This window comes from Metopolophium dirhodum, chromosome 5 (genome assembly GCF_019925205.1).
Source record: "Metopolophium dirhodum isolate CAU chromosome 5, ASM1992520v1, whole genome shotgun sequence".
NCBI lineage: Eukaryota > Metazoa > Arthropoda > Insecta > Hemiptera > Aphididae > Metopolophium > Metopolophium dirhodum.
The window spans coordinates 7,059,180-7,077,871 of record NC_083564.1 but is presented as its reverse complement, the minus strand read 5'-3'; the positions used below and the strand labels follow the sequence as shown (position 1 = coordinate 7,077,871).

The following is an 18,692-nucleotide window of genomic DNA, read 5'->3' as shown; positions in this document are numbered from 1 at the left end:
TAAAATATAATTTATTCGTAGGTCTAACTGTATATTTCAAATGTAGATGATACCGAAGTCCGGAACTTTTTTACTACCGGTATCGATACTACTATACTAGTATTACTGGTAACTATTATAGTAAGTACCGCGAATATATCACCTAATATAATATTATCTGGTCGCATCGTTGTATATTCTAATTTTTAGTTGTTTACAATATGAGCATTAGAAGATTGAAGATTCTTTTTATATAATAACTATGGTCGGATCAGATACGGTGACAATGCGAGCGACGATCTGTTTGGATAAACAATTAATGTTTATTAATAACATTTGTTTGACTTCGTCTCATGCGTGTTTGGGTAGTGATTATATTACTATATAGGTATACTCACCACAACATCCTCTGGTCGTGATGGACACTGCCCGGACCGGGTACGGTTGTAGCAAGTCGACCGACCACCAGGGCGATGGTTCTTTGAGCGTTTCCGTACACCTCCGGCCGTCGTGCACTGTCGTTGGGTCGCCGTCGTTGGCGTTTCCCGGACTTCCACCTCTGGCCGTTGTCGACTGGTTGGTCGGCTTGTGCACAGCCACGTTGGTACCTGTGGATCCGAAAACGGTCGTGTTATATATTTTACATTAATAATAATCATAATAACATATAAGACGGGCCACGAGTGATCTAAAGACGTGTCAACGATTTTTTCCTGCAATTATTTATTATTTTGTTGTTTGATGCGGTTTAGGAGAATTGTTATTGTAGGTACCTATACAGCATTAAAGATCCACCACAATCGTTAAAATCTAAAATATATTGCTATTTATTGGTAAACAATATTTTAACTTTCGTTGTTTTCGTGTTTCTTAATAATTTTGAGATACCAGCTACTTTTTAATTTATTTAAATATTTAAAAAATCAAATTACCTACTAGTTTCGGTAAAGTTTAAGGGTAGGAAAAACTTTGAATACTATCTATACATAGATGATAGTCAAAAAATTCAATTGTTTGCTAGAACTCACGTCGCCTCCTACAGTTCTGCAAACGATTACGAAATACAAAAAGCAAAACATCGACCTAGTTAAATATGTATCTGTAGTACTATATTCGATATTATTGAACCGCGGTTATGTAAACAATTATAATTTATAACTATTGTTTACTGCTGGCTTTATAATTAAAACGTAATAACTTATACTTCTCACGAGACGTAATTGTTGTTATAAATTAAATCTTTTCTTAATCCACTCTATAGAAGAAGTTAACTAATATAATATCAAACAGTAGGTAGGTAGGTAGGTATTTCTTGTAAAAAAATATGTAGCTATGATGTGGTTTGGACAATCTTGTTGGTTGTTATTTAGGTAGGTAGTAGGTACATATATATATATTGTCTATTGTGCTGAAACTCGATAAGTCGGTAATCACGATGAGAAAAGTAAGAACGAAAAATACTTTTTATAAGGATTAAAATTTAGAGTGCTTTCTTTATTAAGGCACTTCAATTTGGAATTAAGAAACGTCTTAGTTTATAAGCCACCAAACTAGGTTGAAATTGAATTATATACTATACCTATTGGCTATAATTGATGTCCCATATATAATTCAACTAAATCATAAAAATGATTTTCTAGAATGTATTATAAATAATGACGTCTCGATAATCCATTAGAAGCAGAAATTATTGTAAAAATTGTCAAAACTGTTTATTACGATAACTTGATTTTTAAGTGGTAGAAATATAGAATACCTACACCAAGTGTGAAAAGAAACCTGCCTGACAAGAGAATTGACTAGAAAATATACCGGTGTATCTGAATTGGTTCCCGGGTTGTTACGGAAGATATATCCGATTTATGTCAAGAGCATTTTCCATTTTATACGTATTTATAGGACTACAATATTATGCAAGACGCAAGTATAGTACCTAACAAATATTACTCTTATTATTTCCAATCTATTAATTTAATTTTATTAACATTTTTCCTTTTCTGTTTTTACTTTTAGTCTTATAGTCCAGAAATTTTTCTGTACTTCGTAATTGAATATAATGTTTCAATTAGAGCGTCTTTATCTGGGACCAATGTCAATAATGTTCAGGTATTTGGGAACCAATTAGGTTGCAGCTAAATATGCAAATGAGTGACAAAAAATGCTGGTATATAGGTTAGGTTAGGTTAGGGTAGGGTAAGTACAATTTCCTATGCATATGATAACATAATTATGCATGGATAATACCTATACAAGCATGAAATTATTGTACATATTATTGGAATTCAATCGTCACGAAACGCAGAAACGAGGAACCCAAATACTTAAATGTGAAAAAATCTTGTTAAATATATAGGTACGTTAATAAACGTTCACATTAAAAAAAAATGTTTTCAAACGGATAATTGGCATGAGATGAGCGTCTGTGATGTTGCATCTAGGTACTGCATAATAATAATGAATAATAGTAATATGTTGATATTGCGTACGAAGTACGAACATAATATAGAGTAGTTTCGTAATCGAAAAAACACGCGTTCCTATACGAGTGTGAATGTGTGATATATATAATAATAATAAAATTATACTGTATTATAGGTACACTGCGGTTATATAATAATACAACTTTTTTTTAGGAGAAAAATACATTTCCCGGTTCGTTTTTGTACTCGTGGGCGATACGCAACACGAAGAAGAAAACAAATAACATTAATTAATACGACACACAGAAACGTCGAGTTAGCCGGTATAGTATGTAGGGTATTAAAATAGTATATAGATGGTTAGGTATCTACCTACATAAAGACGTGCGTTCGCGTTTAACATGCGTGCGGAAAAAAAATACACCACAGTACACAAGGCACAAGCAATCGGGAATCGTCGTTAAACTTTTGAAGTATAATATGTATATATGATCGACGGGTATAGACGTATAGTACAGGTAGTACCATAGAAATATTATAAAGAAACGTATGTATATAAATACACCGGTGAGTGGTGACCCATGTATCTATAAGTACAACTAGGTAGACAATAGGGAAACAGTTTGATATTAGAATAGGTATAACAGTAGCTATTAGTGGCGCTATAAAAGTTTTTTTTATAGGGGTGCCAACATTTTAGCAGACCACTTTGGCTTCATCATTGTATAAATGTGACCATATTAAAGTACCTACATGTATATTTTTATGTATATGTATATGTCTGTATATATGACACTATGACAGTGAGTCAGTAAATGGTTAATGGTTATACGCCTTATACATATTTAATGTTTTAATGAATTACAAAAATTAGAAAGTTGAAAGTTGGAAATAGCTTTTGTTATAATGTATATACCTACCAATAACATACATTTATAAATAATAAATATTACATTACTTCCATAGGTACATGTGGTATATATAGGTACGCATTATGGGTCTCATAATTTTAATACATTGGCCAACAGCGCATTTGTAATTTTTGTGGTTGGTCAATGAGACAAAAAAAAATAGTTGTGCCAAAGTAGGTGCACCCTGTCAACCCCAAATGATTCCCCTCCTATATAGGCACGTATGGCGTTTATGACTTTTATATATTATATACAGGAAAAAACCGAAAAAAGTTGTGAGTTTTTGGCTCATCATATATATTATTATGGCTTTACATTACTACATTGAAATATATATCCTAGTTATAGCCTTATAGGTATCCTTTTATATTTTATATATTCAGGTGAATTTTAAATTTTAACGATGACAGTGACTTCTAATGCATATCCAAATATCAGGGTACTTACTATTATTATTATTTGTAAATATATTCAAACATGACTTACCACAAAACGGCAGGTCTCCGGTCCAGGCGCCGTTTGAGGAACAAGTTATCGATTCAGACCTGTGGGACGATAGACAATTAAAACATCGAAATTCATTTCTACGTTTGTTTATGGTGAGCAATAACTCTAGGCTCTAAAGTTTAGGGATTATATCTTAGGCCTATCTTATATCATTTAATAAAGCTCAAGTGCACAACACTATATAATTTAGTGCCAGTCGATTGTTGAAAAAAAAAAGTATTTAGATATCTATTTAATTTATATGAAATGTGTTTTTTATTTAACTGTTTTGGACTTAAACAACAATAAAAGACAGTCCGCATTTTTAACTCACACAATGTGCATAGTTTTTATTAAAAATAAAAACTGCCGCTTATTTGCATCTTTGTCTGCGCTGTTATTATATATTTAAAAATTTTCTCTGCTGAGTGCCCGAGTATGAAATTTAAAACAGTTAATGAAATAAATAACTAAAAATGATATAGTGTCTATAAGGTGGTAAGTTGTCATATTTAAACATAATTGAAAACTGTATAAATAAAAACACAATCTTTTTCGTTTTTAAAAAAAACACCTCGAGAATGTATAGGTTAGTAGCTACAACATATGCGTGTCGCGTTTGACAATGGTAAAAAAATATGTGTCAGTAGTATAATGTTTACCCGAAGAGTCTGTAACCGTCATCGCAAACGAACGTGGCCTTAGCCCCATCCCGGACGAGTTTGGCGTTGACAGGCACTGGAGGATGACCGCAAACGTTTTCTGAACAAAACAAACGAAAAAAAAAAATAGAAAATTAGAAAATAAAAACTATTAATTTCCATATTGTTATGTACACACAGGTAATAATGACATGATACACTTTATATAAAATGAATAATGAGTATACCTATATATAACTGCAGCAGATATTTGGTACACGTCTTATAATCTACTTTAATCTACTTTCTCGTGCCGATGACCGTCGCAGTAATTATTACACACGTATACCTAATATAAGTAGGTAGGTACGTGTGTTTTAATCCCGCGTGTGTTTTTTTTTAAATTTTGTGTACGAGAAAAAAAATTCTCGCCGCGATAGAACACTATACCTATATATTATATGCATATACGTATATAGAAATGCCGCGCTGATCGACGAGCGAATGTGTATACTATTGTAATATATCTAAATGTGCATTTTATATATACCTACCTACGTATATACATATATATAATATATACGTGTACATCGGTATTATGCACGCGCTAAACATATTATATCGTATTGTATTATTATAATATATGTACACCGCTGCTGCACGTGTGAAATTGTTATAGTTTTTTTTTAATCTCATAATATACACGAGTACATATCTACCTATACGGTTTTCATATATTACATTTTTAGGTATAAACATATTAATATATCGCGTTGCAACCCAGATTCCCGATCGATGCAGGTACATATTATATTATCACGATATAGTTTTGATATATTGTCGAGGGTACCTACCTTACATTATATTATTTACAAAAACGTAAATATTATTATATCTATATGTGAAAGACCGTTGAAACCTCGCAAGAGCATAACACTATACGATATTTTATTAAAACCGACGTGGCAAAATAATATTCGTAACACCTACATATAATATTATTATAATATAGGTGATCGAATTTCGCAATGATCCGATATACGATAGGTAGCGACGATAGCGTGTGAGTATACGTCTTGAACAAATTCAATATCGCCGCACGATTTTAACGGTGAATTTTGTTTCTCGTTATAGTGTGCTTGTATGTTATGTCGTGCACATACACCAGTATATGTACGACCTACCTATTCGCGAACCTATATATCTCTAAATAATACATTACGATCGTGACAGTATATATATAACCATGTAAATGTACGCCAAACGAACGGATCTTTTCTCTTCGCTGAAACACTCGCATTTCAAGTAATAACTATACTTTACTATATTTATGACTGTACTTAATATAATATTACTAATATCTATTGGTGTCAACTCATAACTGCGCATGTGTTACTATTAAGAACATATTATTCTCATAAACATTTTAACAAGGGTGGATATAAGTATATAACCATATAGGTACTTTTTTTGCTTCGAGGAAAATGTTTAAAATGCCATTATTAACATTTTGCCAACATTACACAATCGCTCAAATGCTATAGATACGTATTACTAGGTGGCCGGTGTGTAGGTATATACACTACAAAAATTAGTAATAGAAAAACTAATTATCTCGGTTTGAAAACTTAAACCAATAAACATAAATAAAATTTAAAAAAGAAATTATCAACTATGAGATAACCAGTGTTGGCAATTTTTTTTATACTTAGTGTGTACCTATATACTTGAAATATATTTAATAAAATTCATTAAAAAAAAAAAACGTAGGTATCTATAATAGTTCCTTCCTGGGCCTTGGGGCCGCCAATAGTTAAGGCCATATGGAAAAACCCCAAGTCCCCGTAGGCTCATCCAGTATCCAACCCTGTACACACATACCTAGACTACACGCCGTACAATAAACACATGTCAGGTCGATGCGACAGTTGAACTTGGATTGGATGATAATATTATGTGTAGCGGGGAATTTTTAATTTTCTTTTGGCCTTTGGGCAATATTTTGAAAAGCAAATTTTTTTCAGATGGCATATTTTGGCATTTCCCCGCATAATTCTAGGCAACGTCTAGATTAGACGGAATTTGTACATGGCAGTTTAATGATAAATAGTTAGGTAATATTGTGTTTATTATTGACGAGGTTGTGTTAAAAGCGCATATATACGGTATACGCACATAAGTCGGCGGGAGATTAATGAACATATAGTATCTAACCATTTTTGTAAGGGTAGGTCGTAGGTGGTTGTCTATCCCAAAGGATTCGATGACAACCTTACATTTAAATACAGTATGTCAGATCACTTAGATTTTCTTTACACGCGAACTCAGCTGTGCGCGGAGGTCGCCGGGTAACCATTATTATAATATTCGCCTATTGTACGTCGCATATAAACAAGACGACATGATATTATATTGCATGATAATAGACTATATTGTTGCGTCTAATAATTTTGAATGAAACGATTTAATTTTTTTAAACGGGACGGAACCCACGACAGCGCAAGCGTTTAAATCTGAAGCACGTTTTGTATAATATATACGACAATTAACCGCACGCTGCACTCTAGGTAGGTATACTTCACATTATTATATTATACAGGTAGATGATGTTGTACGCACATTGTCACGTCTTTATAATTATAATATTATACACTGTCTCGGAGTCTGCCATTGTACCTCTATACACATAATACTTTAGAGCATCATAAAATAATAATAATTATAACATAATCGTAGTCGTTAGTGTACCTATATACAGTATACCTACATAGGTATTATAATTATTTATAATAGGTACCTATTTAATTATTTTTCGGTAGCGATTTTACTGTCGCATGAACGAATTTTAACATTAGTGTCGTCGTTATCTGCAATTATTTTCTCCATTGTAATAGTTATGAATTATATTATGATCATAAAAATAGATGTGATCGTCGAAATTACTGCCGCGGCATGCCGGGATCGGTTATTGAAATCGGACAATTTAAAACAATTTGATTCTTAAGATGATTTTATAGGTATATTTATAGGATTAGGACTTTTATAGGTCCTAGACTGCGTAGGTATAGGATTTTTTTGTTTATCTTAATGCGGCGCGTAAATTTCATCAATCGTACAATCCCCGGTGAATTATAGTGAAATTAGTTGTTATGGTTACCGGTGGATTATTTTGACGGTTAACATACTCTCAAAAAATGTAGTACCTGCCTACCTAATTTCGGTCAAGTTTCAAGTTTTTTGACAAAAAAAAACTTTTTTTCCTATAGCAAAATTTTTGGTGCTTTCTGATTTAACAACCACAAAATATATATTTAGTATACATATATAAATATATTGTTAATTTCAAAATCTACAAATTAAGCAAAATATTTTCATAAAAATGTCCACGAATAAATATCAAATCTATAATTATCTATATCTAGGCACTAGTTTTTTATTTGTGAGCATAACTATACATACATTTAAATATTATTTTTATTTGATAAGTGATATATTACTCGTTAAATTGTCAATTATTTGTATGAATCCATGAAGGTAGTGAGTAGGTACGTCATCATATTTTACAAATATATTTTGATTCAAATTATGGAAAGCAAACTGTATAATATATTGCTTTTAAAAAGCGGGTAAACGCATCTTAATCGCGAAGAACAATTAATATTAGGTATATTATTGTTATCAATCTCTTTTGTACAAAAACGTCCGATACAATACGATAATAATGTATTGTATTGTTAAATCGAGACATTATAAATTATAACAGGTATATGTCCGTCATCGCTGAAGCGTTGCGTATAATGGCCGGTTTCTATATATACTTATGTCTTATGTGTATATACCTAGCAATAATAATAATAATATACGAGTTTATCTACCTACCTACCTACGAAAAGTGAAAATTCTAGTCGTTGTTTTTAATCGGATTTAAACGGATAAAACGCGTATAATAATATGTAACCGACGCTCGACTTTTTATTATTATTGTATTAATATATTAATCCCGCCGCGGCCGTGTCCGTCGATATATAGTATATTATACGATCTATACCTACGCGTATAATATCATATTGTACGATGTATGGTAAATATTTATATTTTATGGTTGTCGACGCGCGGGCGTAAGAAATACGTATTATACGATGTACCTACATACCTACGGATATTATAATTATTAAATCTGTAATTTAATAATAAATATATTATGATTTTAAAGGTGTACCCCTATTATATTATAGTCGTATCTATGTATTCGGCCGCATATATATAATATACGTATAACCGTTTAAAGTATTTGCACAAGTGCGCGCCGAAGTTACTGGCCAAAGTCTCGACGTAGTTATTATTTAAATAAATATATTTTTATTTTTTTTTTTATTGAACTGAAGCTTGGCGACTATGGCCATACGGTAGATTGATTTTACGATTGTTTTAACGGTTGTTACGGTAGGTAGCAAACACGTGTATGTGTGGCAAGGTTTTTAACTACTATGAACCCGGGTGGTCACCCATCCGGGAGATAGTAGCTGTGGCCGTTACTTACTAGCAGCCAACGCGCCACGCCAAGGCATATAAATATATTATATTATAGATAATAGTACATATTTAAATGTGATTGTGTACCCGTTTGGCACGAAGCATTTTAATATGATATTCCGTATGTTTTGTTGTACATTTCACTAGAAGAAAAACGCTGAAACGTGGAGACACATTATACCATGTATTATAGCCTATAGGTGTGTGATTAGCCGATATTATGCGTATTTACTATTTACTGTGTATTTTATGAACTCGATTGATGTTATTTCGACCAAGTCAGTATACGCCCAGCTCACGACTATAATATTATAGTGTTCGGATATTCGAATCACTATTGCCTGTATTCGCGTGGATCACCTATATAATAGTCGTGCACGAATAACGTCATAATATAATACTTAACACGCGTATTGTAATGATAATAATTTATTTTCGGAAGTAAATCCAATTTTCAAGATATATATACGTACACAATATCAAACAAATTTTACATACCTAAATTGCAGGGTATTCCGCTTAAATTTTGTGGACACGTTGGGAAATTAAATTGTCCACATTAAGCGTTTGGCCATATAAACCGAAATAACCTTGCAGACTGCAGTTAATAAGTATACATTGCAATATTGGGACCAGATCATTTCTCCCATACTACGCGGATACCAATATTAACCGATGCCCACATTAAGCAGAATCCGCTGTATACATAATTTAAGTAATAGTAACAAAATGTTTAATTTTTAATACAAATTATCGTCATATTATATATATATAGCTATAGGTAAATGCTACGGTTATCGTCCACACTCGAGTAGTTAACGTGGTAGGTTACTGACGTCCATCTGCTGAATGCCCTTGTCAAAAGAGTGCGCGTGAAACGGGTGCTAACCTCTATATACTCTATAGTGCATAATAATAATATAATAATAACAATAATATGAATCATTCGGAACGGTCATCAACGTCGCGACAAGTTTTATAGTTATTTAATCACTATATAATATATATAAGGTAATAGCTGGTATGTACTATTATAGTCTACAGAAATATAATATATGATAATAAAATATTATGTATAGACACGCCGCGTAATCCACCCATGCCCCTTAAAATGAACTGGTATAGGGATACCTACTCTCTCCCTAAAAACTTTTTCACGGGGTGCCGTCAACGGGCGACTTCCACATCCTTTCAATAAATTCTAATCAAATGTACCCATTGTACAACCTGTAGATATACAAAATTTTGTTCAATAAAAAAGAAAAGACAATTTTTAATAAATTATAAACATTTTTATAAAAGTATTTTTTTGAATTTAAAGCATTAAAGTTGAGTGATTATAATTTTATACCATTTTACATAAATACTAATTCTATTCGAATAAAGGCACATTTATATTATGTGACTAAAATATAACGAAAACAGTTTGTTTTTATTTAAAACCACAATAATTTATACTGAGGCAAATGACGATCACTGTGGCCGGTTAAAAACGGACCACCTGGGAAAATAATACGAACACATACATAATAAGTTTATAAGAGGTATATTATTGTTCCCTATCCGCATCTGAACAATAAACATGGCGTATATACTCAATACATAATACAACGGACGACAACTCGAAAATATTAACCACTTGTTGTGAAATACAATATGATATATTATAACATACCCTATATTGTAGTTATCGCGACCGTTATAATACGCGTATAAGCACTTATTATAATTTCCATGCGTGCAATATACCGTCCGATGCGTTTTGTTATTTCGCGTCACGCACAAAAGTATTTAATATAATCCTATAATATCCCTGAACGATCGCCTACAGCGATGATAAATACATCCATAGAACCGTGTTCAATAATTCGAACATGCTGTTACGTTACACCTAAAACAAGTCAATACCTACCCTATATATTGTGTAATACGATTGAATTGATACGAAAATAATCGTTTAAAATTGTCAATAGAAAATGTATGGATTATTATATAGTTGTATGGATTTGAGATTGATATTCAACTATAGTCTATAATAATATATTAATATGTACAGATACTAATCAAGCAAATCGATTGATTAAGCATATATATATATATATATAGGTATTTACGATGTCGATATATGCCGGTATACATTATACCTATACGTATAAAGACGGACGCATGTAGAAATGTAGAATTCTTTCTCGAAAGTTCCGCTGCACTGATCTCCGTATTGCGGTTATAACGAAATCGGATATTTTCGGATATGTAAGATTACAAACAAGTATTATATTAGTACTACGATTTTATTTCACGATAAGTAATATAACGTGTGATGTCCAAGTATACACTCTCTGACGCTCTGTATCTATCCGTTAAAGTGACGAAATAAAAAACAATTTATAGTACCTGTGCAGTAGTAATAGTACCTATTATGTATATAGTAATTATTATACTCAGACATTCACCACGTAAAATGTTGCCGCTTAGGAAAGACGGATTAACTACACTGCAAAAGCTGTCGACGTCAGCATCGTGATATACTATTATCGGATTGAATGTATTTTCACAACATTTCGTGTACGTTTTGCTTAAAGTGAAGTGTATTTGAACGTATTTGATAGTATTAGTAGAAATCGACTATTTACCATAACGTACACGGTTGGCTTTACCCGCAGCGTACAAAGTTTCGATACAAAAATTAACTTATTAAAAAAAGTAAAATAAGTAGGTAATAACCGATAGGTATATAAAACTATGTATGTATACATCTCGAATCGATAGGTACAAATTGTTTCCACCAGAGCGCGTTTTGTTAATCTGCTTCCCCGATAATAATACAAACGTAGATTCTCGAACTTTGAAAAAAAAGTAAAAAACCATTTATAATAATATTTAATGAGTACCCAATACCTAATACCGGCATGACATTTTAATTGTACATTCCGACAGCGTAAAATGTTGCATATCGCTAATATACAAACCAGTAAAACCCCTACCGCATATTATAGTCTCAAAGTTTGTCCGAGACACCCCGCGTACCTATACTATTACAATGTTATTATATCCAAACACCCGCGGCAAAGGTGGCTTTGCAATATTATATTATTATTATTATATTATGTTCCTATTGCTAGGATCGCTTTCCCTTAAGTCTATCCGCGAGTTCCGACTCGGTGCAGGCGCGCCGCCGAACGAGAAACGTAGACGGAAGTCACCACCACATCGTCGACTGCACGTCATGGCGACTACGCCGGAGATATCGGACTTGATACATTTCGTAATACCCAAACACAATTTTCTATCGAAATGCCGTCGAGCGGGTTTTGTGTAGTGTGAACGAAAACATTTATCACTTTCTTAGTTTCTTCGCATTCGTCGGGCGATGATAAACCTTCGATTGTTACCTATATATATTATGTGCCTATTTATCAATACCATTTTCTAGCATATGCATACATATTTTTTTTATATTTGTGCGTTTTTCAATAAATGTATAATATAACATATAAAACATATTTTATCGATATTATAATGGTTTTTTGTTGCATATTTTTAATTTGATTTACACATTTTGAATAGTTTACGAGAAAAATCAATTTTTTTAATTAAATAAACAAATTTATATTATTATTATATTCACGTGATAAATTATTAAAAATAAAATATTTTATACCTACAGCCACAATCATAAGGTATATTACAGACAGGATTTTGTAACGATTATGTTCTTAAACAACAAATTTCTATACCAGAAATACCACTATCGTACTTATCGTTTATTAAATTCTTTTAACTCCGATTTTATCCAAATAAATTGACAGTTACGACCACGATGCGTTAAATTGTTTAGTATCTGTGTTCGTAATCACTTGGGTGTGTTATTGTTTTATATTTAAGAAAACAATGCCGAAATAAAAGCAATAAAACATTTTCCGATTGATGGGTTTTATTTCGGAATTTTATTTAGAGACCGTATATTTTCTGATGACATTGTAGGTAAATTTTTTCTCAAAGTTTGTGATAATTAGGTCCCGGATTTAAATGCTCTAAAAACCGTCGAAAAATGCTCTAACAAATGTCTAAAAATGTCCATAATATATGTATCTTAGCGCAATAACACCCTTAAAAATGTACATGTAAAATAATTTTTTTAATGCAATGATTTTAAATAAATAATACATTTTAAATAATTTATCAAGCATTTATAAAAAAAAAACTGAAATTTGATGAAAATTTGATTAGTAGTTCAAAGTGTTTATAAATTATAATCACGGCCTACCAATTTTACTATGGGATATATGTTTTTCCCTCTGTATAGGCCTGTAGCTGGATTAAAATGATATTTCCCTCTCCCCCCCATATAGAAGATGAACCAAATCCGCTACTGAAGTCGTAAGATATACAAATATGCAAACTAACAAAATGACCGAAAACTGCTGAAAAATGCTCAAAAAATTATAAAACATCCAAATATTACAAGAAATACACGTTTCTCCGTTGAAGTATCTGTTTCATGAAACAAATTATATGTACTCGGAAAGCATTGTCTATGATCACCAAAAAAAACAAAAAATTCACTTTGCATTGAAATCCGGGCCCTAGTTATAATTATTAATTTATGCCAAAATAATCCGCTGCTTGGCTGGTTATTCAAATTGCACATTAATTAAGTTAATATTTCGTCACACGATTTCTACCGTCCAAGTGTTATCCTAACCTATATTGCCTATGTATACAAAATGTAGTCGGACATAATTTCTTTAAGTACTCAAGTTTTTCATCAGATGGATGTATAAATTATACAATTCCTCAAACATTATATCGTCGTATTTGTGCAATTAAACAAACATAGGTACGCGTTTGATACTGCTACGATATGTATATATAGAGACGGCGCGTGTTTCACAACAATGCTTCATGCGAACTGCCACAGATTGTTAGTTGTTACCTTATATACACAAAAATATGTAATACATTATTTCTATTGTTCTCTCACTACACGTATATATTATATTCCTATGAATGTATGTGTTCTGGTTCCAATATACAACAGGTAGGCACATTATTTTTTATGCGCGCCTGTTCCAAAAATCCACAATCTGCCGTATTGTGAACAAGACAACAAGTAATAACAACCATATATGTAATAAAATATGCGGCATTGAACATCAAACGGTGTTTTTTTTTTCTTGTAATAATTAAAACGGATGATTTCAGTGTTCGTTATAAGTTTCAACGACCTTATTATATAGTCTACGACCTATAAACATTAAAAATATATAACATATAACAATATAATATTATGTGCTTGGAAAGTTTGACGTGTCGGGCCACCATACATAATATAATACACACACACATTTTATACATTTCACTCTGTGTGGAGCATCTCTCTAATTTTTCGTTCACATACATAATATACCTATTTCACCCACCGAACACTCCCTTTAAAAACTACACCACACATACTATGAAGTACCTACCTATTGTAATATATTATATTATCATATCGGTAACTCCAACTAAAATGTCTGATAAACGTGTCCATTTCTTCCCCTTATACTTTTTAATGTCATAATATATTGTTTTCGTTTCAATGTTGTTATGCATCACGACATCGTTTATAATATACTCAATGATAATTCTTATTTTATTATACCCCTCATTCGAACACAACGGTTAGTGCAAGGACGCGCGGGCTCTGTCCCCCCGCCTTCCCCCAAAAAAACCGTTCTACCTCTCTAAACCGTTCTAAATCCTTTTTATGTATATAGGCACACATAAGCTCACGACGACGGCTGCAGATACTGCCGCATGTATTATACCTGTATAGTGTATATTGTTATTATCATCGCCGTAAACGTGCGGTCATAATATTCGACGTTCGCACTTAAAATCGGTCCATATATACTTGTTATATATTGTTCAATATGGCTGCATTATTTGGTTTTGTCTGTCCGCAGCCAAATGTTATAGGTCGTTAAGCGTCATATATTACTGCCATCTACGAAAACGCGACAAACCGGACAATAGAGGACTTCGCCGAGAGTAGAAGAAAAAACCGAGAAAGCAAATATTGTTAAACAGGATCGGCGCGACGCCTTGGACAGACGACCGTGACCTCGTTGCCATATTATATTATTATAGGAACCTACTACAGTTTTAAATAAAATGATTTTTAAATTCACCAACTATTTATACAATATATATTATATATACGCACGATATACAATGTAAACAATCGGTTCGAAGGTCTAATAAATTCCAGTGAATTATAACGGTTTAATGTATAATATAATAAAATATTATAGAGGAGTATCTGGAAGATTTAATGATATATACTCTCATTTAAAACGTTATATAAAATTGTCAAATTTTCCAGATACACCCTGCAGTGCAGTACCTATATTATATATTAACGATTTTGAAATAATTTACACTAATATTATAACTATATAATATACGTTTATGCGTGAATTAACTGTTAAGTAATCATTTAGATAGAAAAATAACTTACCTACATTTAATGATCATAATATATATATTATATTATATGCGTATTGTATTACACATGTTATAGGTACCGCCATATTAAACCGCAGCGACACGCAGCTGTGTCGTGATTCGCCGATCAAAAAGACTTTAACGCCCGGAAACTAGTTTTTCGCACGACAAATTTTCAATATCAAATCCTAATAATCCTATTAAAATACAAAGATCGTTATAATACTTGGCTTACCTATATATATATATATAGTGAACCATTCAGTACAATACACTAGTTGTGGTATTGTAAATCTTCAATGGAACATAAACAGTTATGTGATTACCATATTATAAAACCGCGGTTATATCTAGTGACATTATTATCATTATTTATTTATTATTTGTTGTTGTTGATATCGTACATACATGGTTTATTACTGTTATATCGTTCAATACTAGATCATATTATATTCTATATTTACTAACCAGACTGTGATTAGTTATTACTATTATTTTGTATAGTGTAATGATTATGCGTCGCGATTTTGTGATCATTATATCGTCAAATCGATATTGTTATAACCACGAATTCGTATAGGCGTATAATATTATAGGTTTTTCCGAACAATTATACAATTGTCGAATTGAGTTATCATTATTCATTTCTTATTCATATAATTCATAACTAATAACTATATGTAAATATAGTATATGCCATATGGTTATATATTGATAACAATCCGACGATGATATACTTATAGGTTAAGTATAAACCTATGCGACCACCAATTGAAAATGCATTTAATTATAGGCATGTTTAAAAATTTGTTAAATTTACGTAGGTAGGTATTCTCTAAAAAAAAAATGACTGGTTTAAAACCTCATAATATAGTACCTACCTATAATACCTAGTACCTACCTACCTCTGAATACACCGATAATGTCGAATACAATATATAGTACTCTTACTGCAGCGCGGGTGTAGGTTACATAAGGTTACAACATAATTATACGATCATTTTTATTATTAATTTTCATAGCTTCAAGATGATTAAATATTTTCATTTCCAAGTTTGTTGTTTTTGCCTGTAAAATATGTTTGTATTTTATAAAATGGCATCATCGCTGTAACCTGCATGTATAGGTATATAAACTGTGTCCTGCTGCAGTGACGTAGTGTACATATTATATATATATATACTATAATATACCTATAACCTACAGCAGGATTGGCGGTGCGTAACCGCACTTCCTACGTGCTGTTTTTTTCTTATTATTATTCGAAACCCAACAACCCAACCGGTTATTTCACTAAGCAGCCGCACTTCATTTTTTCATTCATTTTCCCTATACACTATTATTACCGTACGCCGTATTTTATTTTAACGAAAAAAAAAAGTGCAAGATGTCACCATAATATATACGCGTGACACTGAAATCGTTAATAATTTTCAGAAATTAAACAACTCCAATTTTAAAAACGAATCAACGTAGACGCAAAATATATTATATACTATGTAGCGGGTCGTTATATTGCACTATATGCTCGTTAGCAGCACACATCTAAGAGAAAATTAAATCACTTACGGGTAGGTAGGTAGGTAGGTACCTACGCGCCTAATATATTATATAGATATATGTCTGCAGCTACTATATACATCACATTATGCCACTGTCGCCACTGCTTCAGCGCCGTCGAACAATGTAAGGTTATACGAGATTTATTGTTATTTTTATTTATGGCCGCGCGGTATACTGCAATATATTTTGTAAAACCGGCAAACCGCTAATTGTATATTAATTATATATTTTATTAATTTATATATACAAGGACGCGTTTTTGTATACTGCTCATATTGTAGTTACTATTTCACTGTACCATATACACATTCTTCGATAGTAAAAAAAAAATTACATTATACGCGACGCAGCTGGTACAATAGTACATGCAAAGTTTTTCGTTCATCAAACCGTGGCGTATTCTCACGGTGGCCGACTGAGAACAATGTTAACAACGTATATAATAATAATATATGCAACAGTATATTATAATATATTACATTGCACATTATTGACTTAGAGACAAATCGTCAATTGCCTCGCTATATACATACGCGTTTAATTATATGTCACGACGTTATAGGTATTATATAGGTACCATAATATTGTTTTAACGATTGCAAAAATAAATCATTAGTCGTAAGTATATTAACACTATAATATATCCAAACTGCAAACTCAATACCTAACGTTAAAATCATTTTCTTTTTTCTTCTCGGTATAACGGTCCTTGTACAGGACCTGAGGTACCACAAGCCATCCTCTCCAACGTTCCCATGTCCAATGCTAGTTCAACCGTTGCGTTTCTATACTATATCAGCTATCATGCTGTTATCTTTATCTATACTACATCTTCTCGCCTTGTCCACGGTCTATAACCCAACTGGGATCTTTTTTTATTTATTCACCCAGTTATACCACCCCTTTGAATATATCATACTCGGCTCTCCACATGTACAAACTCGAACCATTCCAGTTTTTGGTTCTTATTATATATAGGCAGAGATATTGGTAGTTTTTCGCATACAACACACGCGTATATACATATATTTAGATCTTTATTTCATTTATTATGATTTTTTTTTCTTTTGGACGTTTCTTTATAGGGTAGTATTTCTCAAGATCTTTCTTATGAGCGCATATAGCATGTTTTTTTACTATCTCTTTCTGTCGTAATGTGTATGTAGACTATAAGTCTCACGTACACCTCACAAACAACAATAATATTATTAGATAATGTACCTATAATATAACATCAATCTCGGAATTATATTATATTAGACCGCGTTCACTAAATGTTTTTGCAAAAATGGCCTATCAATATTCAGGACACATATGCATCTATATTCTATACAGACGAATGGGTATAATTTCACACTAAACCTAAAATACTTATTATAATAGTAATAAAAAGTACAATCATTTAGGAACTTTCTGCTTCCAATTATATGACATTAAAGAAAAAATTGCTATATAAGTATCAAACTAAAAACCACTGTAATTAATAATATTAATATATAGCGTAGTATACTAGTATTATAGTATAGATACCTAATACAATTTTAATGTTTTCATATAAAAATATAGTGTTATAGACTTATAAATACTTAAAATTGCGGTGTATAAAAATGTGTTTTTCAGAATTCCATAAAGACTGCAGTGTGACAACTATATAATATGCGATTAAG

At 31.8% G+C, this 18,692-nt stretch overlaps 1 protein-coding gene across 1 annotated transcript in view; it reads right to left on the bottom strand.

Moving 5' to 3' along the window:
- Positions 1-18,692, bottom strand: part of LOC132945934 (sushi, von Willebrand factor type A, EGF and pentraxin domain-containing protein 1) — a 64,527-nt gene that overhangs the window by 7,850 nt on the left and 37,985 nt on the right. Inside the window, exons 2-4 of the mRNA XM_061015770.1 lie at positions 4,459-4,558; positions 3,797-3,855; positions 378-587 (exon numbers count right to left, since the gene is read on the bottom strand). Of these exons, the coding sequence (XP_060871753.1) occupies positions 378-587; positions 3,797-3,855; positions 4,459-4,558 (369 nt within the window). The remainder of the gene's footprint in view (positions 1-377; positions 588-3,796; positions 3,856-4,458; positions 4,559-18,692) is intronic.